The 7,946-nt window shown below is 36.4% G+C and overlaps 1 protein-coding gene across 1 annotated transcript; it reads left to right on the top strand.

The window, feature by feature from the left end:
• The first annotated feature begins 6,807 nt into the window (after positions 1 to 6,807).
• LOC147792425 (uncharacterized) lies at positions 6,808 to 7,416 on the top strand. Its single transcript, XM_087124482.1, has one exon. It carries the CDS (start codon positions 6,808 to 6,810, stop codon positions 7,414 to 7,416), a length of 609 nt encoding a protein of 202 aa, XP_086980608.1.
• Positions 7,417 to 7,946: the final 530 nt, after the last annotated feature.

Below are 7,946 nucleotides of genomic sequence, written 5' to 3'. Positions count from 1 at the left end.
ATAAAGAATATAAGCATCTTACAAGATAATTATTTCAATGTATATATACATATATATACATACATACACACATATATATATAGACCCAAGGTTATATACTGTGAGCTGTTGTTATTTCTCTCTTGCTTGCTTATATAAAGTCTCTTTAAAAAATCTCTCTTTCGAAAATCTCTCTCTCTGCCCTTGTTTTCTAAAACCTTCTCTTAAAACCAAGGCCAGAGGCTCGAGCATACGTCACTTGGTCGTCGGCGACGCAAAAACGAATTGGCTTAGCTCACTTGTCGTGGGAAAGTGAGTGCTGCACAATCGCAAGTCCGCTGCCATCAAGAGTGCGATTGTGACAAGTGGTGTATATATATATATATATAAACTCGTGAATTACGAGAAAAAAAAAAAACTAAAGATAAAATAAATATTTAATAAACAATAAATAAAATAAAATAAAGTTCCACATCGGTTAGATGGGGAAAGTGAGGAGTCAGACTCTAATATAAAACGAACCTTAGCTTATCGAGTCACAACAATTATACATTTTCATCCCATTTGGGAGGTTTGGGAAAAGTGAGGAGTCGGTATAAAAGGGAGGTCTCTAGGCTTATTGAGTCACAACAATTACACTGTTTCATTTCATTTGGGGGATTTGAAGCCAGTCGAATAATACATTTTTTTAAAGGCTCTAGCTCAACTTCTAGGATGATCCGCCTTGGATTTGATATGTTGGAACCTTACATTTTTTAATCTTCAAGAGTCGTTTTTTTGACACTTATGGAGGTGTTTAAGATTAGCATGACTCATTTTTAATAAATTTAGTTGAAGTTAAGTTTAGATTGTTTCATGAAAATTAGGTTAGCCATTTAAAGTTAAAGTTTAGATTATGGGAGGAAAATTAATTAGAGTTTAAATTATTTCATGGAAATTAAGTGAGCCAATTTTCCACCTTCAATTCTAAATTATGAGAACTAGAATGGAAGGAGAAGGTTTTAAAGTATCATCATGATAGGGTAGTGATTTTGATTTAGGCCAACAAGTAAATGATTTTGCTATGAAATTGGTTGGATGAACGGTATGAAGTATGAATGGCGTACACAGTAACCCCTAAATGTGTCGTGTTTTGTGATTGTTTGATGTCTATTATATTATGTTTATGTTATCATTATTCTACGCTATGGATCTTGTTGTAAACTCAATCTTGTATGATGCATGAAGCCTCTATATATTATGCCACACACATGATGCTAGCATGTTCACTCAAAGTTTATAAGAAATTGTTAAGCCACGTATATTACTCATAAAAGGTAGGTTCCTAACTCAAGTCAGAGACTATCTTAAGACTTACTTGAAAACATACGCGGCGAAGTAAAATAATGCAATAAGATTTTATGCTTTAAAACAAAACATAATTATATTATATTTACAAATTAAAATAGTACATTGGGCCTAATAAAAAAAATAATTTAAAAGATTAAAATAATTACGGTGTGGCTCTTTGTAGCACCTGCTCCAAATTTGTGTTTCTCTTCGGTTAGTTCCTTTCGGTCACCTCAAAAACATGAGACCATTTTGTTAGATCGATATGGCAACTCTAGAGGGATGAATAGGGTTTCAACCATATAATAATTTAAATGTGATTAAATTTTTGTAATAACAAAAGAACTTAATACATTGCAATAAAACTTAATAATAATTTACAATTTAAATAGGAAAGGGTTAGAAAATATAACACCGTCGTAGTTTTACGGTGGTTCAGTCAAACTCGACCTACTCCACTCCCCAAGCGTCTCTTGGGAATTTGAATAAATCTTTCTTGACTCTTTCTTCGGATCAGAGCCCAACCGCTACACCGCTCTTTTTGCGAGTTCAAGAGAAAACTCAATCCTTTCCACGACTCAGGATCAAACTGGTACAATTGTCTGAAATTTTGTAGAAACACACACAACTCTTTGAAAGGGTAGATTTACAATTTGATCGTTCACCTCACAACTATTTTCTCACAATACAATCGATATCTCTCTCAATAATAAGATAAAGAAGAAAGAAAATTGGAATCTTTGTATAGAGCAACAATGGACACTTTTAAAAAAAAGTTTAGATTGAGGAAACTATGAAAGTTGTGTACGTGTTGGGTGTTTTAAAAAATATCAAGCGATGATGAGTTTAAACAGTGATTAAGTTGTAAAAATAGAAATTGATACCTACTACTAAAATGTGAACTGAAACGTGGACCACGAAAAATAATATTTATTTATTTCGTTTTTAAATTTATCGTAAAAAACTATGGACACATGTTTCATTTATTTAATTATATATATATATATATATTATTTTAAATAAATATTAAAAACATTTTAAATTCATTTTTATTATATATATATATATATTTAAATGTAATAATATAATAAAAAAATGTTAATGAAAATAAGGTGAGTAACCATTTAAATGTAATTGAAAAGTTTTATAAATCTAATTAAAATAATTATAAATGCAATTGAAATAATTTTATAATTCAAATAAATTCTTTCCATTTAAAAGTAAAGAAAACTACTCTTATAAATGTAATTAAAATAATTTTATAATTTAAATAAGGAAAAGTTTTATAAAGGTAATTAAAATAATTTTATAATTCAAATATTATTTCAATTTAAAAGTAATTGAAAACTCTTTACTCTACTAAAGTTATAAATGTCATACTTCGATTGGTCCATAATATCAATTTTGCCGCCACATCATCACGTCGGGTATTTTATTTTGACTGAAACTTCTTCGTTTTAGCTTTAATTTGAGTGAACAAAAAAAGACGTTAAAATCGTTATTCCCAACCTTACACTGTGACAAAATACTGAGAATTGTTAATAATTGAAGGTAGGTTTGTTATCATCAAATCATCAATTTATTAATTAATTAAAATTACTCAATTTGAGATTAAGGGCCAAAAAGCCAACACATTTGAATTTGTACAAATATTTAGTTCTTGTCATGATCTTAGTCTTGGGTTCTAAGTTCTTAACGTTGTTCTGTTCGAAGGGTCTTAGATCTAAGGTCTAGATTCTTAGTTTTGAGAACTTGGATCTTATCCATGTTCTAATTCTTAATCCTTGTCCTTAGTCTTGTTATTGGTTCTTGTCCTTAGTTCTTGTTCTTATTTTTCGTGTTGTTCCTTAAGACAGTATCCTTAGGATTTATGGTACAAGATATGAACCTGACGATCTGTGTCCCAGACTTTGTGCGATCTAAGCGACACAGTCTAAACCTATATTCAATGGTTCATGTGTTCCAAGTGACGATCTATATCCAACGCTTCATGCATTCCCTGCATACATTTTTAAACCTATACTAAATGCTTCGTACATTACAAGTAATGTAGTCTGAAACCTGCTTACAAGGCTTCCTACGTTCCAAGCTACGCAGCCTGAAAAGATAGGTCCCACCATAATGTTTGTGTTTGCATTTCCAACCTCCAACAGTGGGGCTATTTACTGAGTATTTTTAAATACTCAAGTCATGTGTTACTTCTTTATTAGATAAAGTAAGATCATTTTTCAGATTTTGATGTCGCTACAAAGGCCATAGAACCAGAACTAAGGTAGTTGTATTTTGTTTAATATGTAGCCTTCATGTTAGGTTGACACTCTAACCACTTGAGCTATTCAACTTGACTTTTGATAAAGTGGGCCTCTTAGTAGCGGCGGTTGTCTCCCTAGACTTGCGACGCGTGAACTCGAACAAGAGGTGACCGAACTGCATGCCATCAGCACAGATGAATCAAACACCTTCGCCGAAGCAGAAAGGAACCCGTGCTGGCTGAAGGCAATGCAGGAGAAGATGACATCCATCACTGAGAACCAGACGTAGAGTCTGGAGGACATGCCATTGGGACACCGAGCCATAGGGCTCAAATGGGTCTTCAAACTTGAGTGTAATGAAGAGGGAGAAGTTGTGAAACACAAGGCCCGTCTGATGGCGAAGAACTACGTCCAGAAGCAAGGAGTGGATTTTGAGGAGGTATTCGCGCTAGTGGCAAGGCTGGAATTTGTCTGCCTATTGCTGGCAATCGGGGTACATCATTCCTGGGAGGTCCACCACATGTTCCTGAAATCCGCGTTCCTGAACGGAGAGCTAAAGGAGACTGTCTATGTCCAACAACCACCAGGCTTCTTGGACAACAACAACCCTGACAAGGTATTGCGCCTGCACAAGGCACTCTATGGGCTTCGGCAAGCACCACGAGCCTAGAACGCGAAGCTTGATAGTACCCTACTGTCGCTGAAGTTCAAGCGCTGTGCCTCTGAGTATGGCATGTACACGCACGACCATGACGAGCAGCGATTGATCGTGGGAGTGTACGTCGACGACCTCATAATCACTGGAGGCGACATGGAAGTCCTTGGAAGATTCAAGAGGGAGATGTCAAAGAACTTCAAGATGAGCGATCACGACGTGCTCAGCTACTACCTCGGCATCAAAGTGCAACAGAGTACTGCCGACATCACCATCTGCCAAAGTGCGTACGAGAAGAAGCTGTTGGACACAACTGGGCTTGCGGACAGTAACCCTACAATGACACCAATGGAGGCCCAGTTCCAACTAAGGAAGGCCGGCACTACGACGGCAGTCGACACCATCAATTACTGCAGCATTGTCGGCAGCCTGCGCTATCTGGTAAACACACGCCCTGACCTTGCTTATTTCGTTAGATACGTGAGTAGATTCGTGGAAGCACCTAGAGAGGAGCATCTTGTGGCTGTCAAGCGCATCCTACGCTATGTGGCTGGAACCAGAGGCTGGGGTGTGAGATACTACGTAGGGAGAGGAAAGGAGAAGCTTGAGTTGATCGGCTACAGTGATAATGACATGGCTGATGACGTTGATGATCATAAGAGTACCAGCAGGATGATTTACTTCCTCTAAATGGCGCGATCTGCTGGCAATCAACAAAACAAAAGGTAGTTGCTTTGTCTTCCTGCAAAGCAGAATACATCGCCGCTTCGACGGCGGCAACATAGGGGGTCTGGCTTGTGCGACTGATGGAAGAACTCGTTGGAAGAGAAGGCGATCCACCAATGCTATACGTGGACAACAAAGCTACGATCTTCCTAATAAAAAATCCAGTTTTGCACAACTGGAGCAAGCACATAAATATCAGATTCCACTACATCCGAGAATGTACAGATCGAGAGCTCATCAAGATTGATTTCATCCGAATAGAGGAACAGCTTGAAAACATTTTCACCAAGTCCTTGGCGTGGGTAAAATTTTAAGAACTACGCTCAATAATCGGAGTTCAAATAATAAGGTAGATATACCACAGCTTTAGATTGTTAGATACAAGCTATCGTTTTTCCTTATTTAGGTTATTCAAAATTAGTTTGTTGTCTTTTAGGTTTTTGGATATCTGAATTAACGCTCCCCGTATAATGGAAGAGCGTATTTTTTGCTAGCCATTTGGGCCAACTTTGGCGCAAGATTTGTGCCCCTACTGATAATTGTAGAATAAAATGGTTATTTAAATATGTCAACTGAATGAAAATAACAATCCATCGGGTCTTCAGCGCATACTTTCTCTCTGTTAATCTTCCGTTATTTTCTTTCTTCCAACAAATTTCCTTCGGTCGTTTTTATTCCATCGACGATTTCCTCGTGATTGTCGGAAGTCAACAAAACCTAGTTCGGCCGAAGAGATATGTCATTTGAAGAGGTCAGTAGTCGTTGTTAAATCTTCTTTTTATTTTATTAAGTAATATTAATTTGGTTACCAATATTTAGTTTTGAGTTAGAGATTAAAGGAAAAGAATTTTGTATGACTTTTATGAAATCACAACCAATTATATTTTAGATCTCCTGAATTGTTGCAATGATTTAGGTTGTCAATAATTTTATATGAATTATAGAAAAAGAATATAACCAAATGAATCGACAAAGGAAATAATACCAAATACAGATGAAAATTCATAATACTGTTAACTGAAAAGAAAGAAAGAAAGAAAAAAAAAAGGAAGATTTGGGAGTAAGAATAGATTAACAAAATTGGCCAATAGTATCTCCTTATAGTGAAAATAATTACGGAGGGAGAGGGAAGATTGAGGAAAGATTTGTTGAACAAAATTTAAAAAATAAAACAGGAAATATCAGAGCAAGGAACTCCATTCAATTTCGTCTAACAGGAAATATCAGAATTTAACAATGGCCAATGTAAATTAGAGAAATAATTTTATAGAGTTCAAACTTGAAACTGATATCATGGGCTCACATAGGTTGACTTGGATTTCAATGGACTTTCATTAAGGATAACGACGGAACAACGACTTAAGCTAGCCAGGTAAGTGACCTTACTATCGACATGGTTATATTTGATGTTGACACGTGCCCTGTGGTTCTGCACGTGTCATATATATTAATATATGTGAATTGTCTGTGGATCGATATGCTTCCTATATGTGATATATATGTAATAATATGTGAATTGTATGATAATAATTACGGTACGATGTGTTCAAGGATATGTTTGAGATAGGATACAAGAAGAATGCACAAAACAAAATGTAACGATAGGAGTAAAATACGTTCATGAAACGTTAAGGTTGTTGAAGCTAATAATAGAAAAAGCAGTAATTTGAATTTAGTTACTACGGAGAAGGAGGAGGTGAAAGCAATTTCATCCACAAAAATTCCAACCAACTCCGGGAAGCAATGAAATCCCGTCCTATAAAATGACCTCCCTTTACATTATTCAAATTACTTCTCCTCTCAATCTCACTTCAATTTTTTGTTGTCACCAACAACTGGTATCAGGGCGATCTTGCAGCAGCAAGTATGGCAGCAGAAAAACAAGTTGAGAGCTACGTTCAGCCCGCCATCCCGAGGTTCGATGGTCACTATAATCATTGGGCGATGTTGATGGAAAATTTTCTCAGATCAAAGGAGTTTTTTGATATGGTGGAGACGGGTTATGAAGAGCCAAATGAAGGCGAGGTACTCTCAGCTGGTCAACAGCAACTGTTGGCAGCATCGAAGTTGAAGAACCTGAAGGTCAAGAACTATTTATTTCAGTCCATTGATAGGACTATCTTGGAAACAATGCTGCAGAAGAAGACATCTAAGGAAATTTGGGATTCTATGAGGAGGAAGTATCAAGGCTCAACGAGAGTAAAGCGTGCTCAACTTCAAGCAGTTAGAAGAGAATTTGAAATTCTCCAAATGCAAAAGGGAGAAACGGTGAATGATTATATTGGCAAGATTATGAGTCTTGCAAGTAAAATGAGAATGCATGGTGATTCAATCACGGATGTTGCAGTCGTAGAAAAGATTTTGCGATCACTAACTCCAAAGTTCGATTACATTGTATGTTCTATTGAAGAAGCAAACAGTGTCGAAGAGATGCAAATAGATGAACTCCAAAGCTCCCTGTTAGTACATGAGTAGAGGCTCAATTGTACAAGTGCAATAAAGGAGATGACAGCCTTAAAGATATCCATACCAAGTGAAACTTCAAGCTCTAGAGGTAGAGGGCAAAGAAGAGGCAGAGGTCGTGGGAGAGGCAGTCGAGAAAGAAGTGAAGATGTTGGCAGGTCAACAAATCTAGTCAGAAACGATTATGACAATAAAGGCAAGAGACACTTTGACAAGTCTAAGGTGGAATGCTACAAATGTGGACGCCTTGGACATTACAAAAATGAATGCTATACCAGGCTCCAAAAGGAGAAAAGAGATCAAGAAGAAGAAACATTGTTAATGTCATTCCATGCTATGAAGGTTGCAGATCAAGGTGTATGGGTCGTAGACTCTAGATGCAGCAACCATATAACAGGTTGTAAGGAAATCTTCTCAACTCTGGATGAAAATTTTCATACTACGGTTTCTCTTGGCAACAATTCAACTATCCAAGTGATGGGGAAAGGAACCGTAGATATCAAGACTAGAAATGGCTTTGTAGAGTCTATTTCTAATATATT

This window comes from Cucurbita pepo, chromosome 6 (assembly GCF_057944985.1).
Source record: "Cucurbita pepo subsp. pepo isolate OVF chromosome 6, ASM5794498v1, whole genome shotgun sequence".
NCBI classification, from domain to species: domain Eukaryota; kingdom Viridiplantae; phylum Streptophyta; class Magnoliopsida; order Cucurbitales; family Cucurbitaceae; genus Cucurbita; species Cucurbita pepo.
Note: the sequence above shows the minus strand (reverse complement) of the source record. Positions and strands in the feature narration are given on the sequence as shown.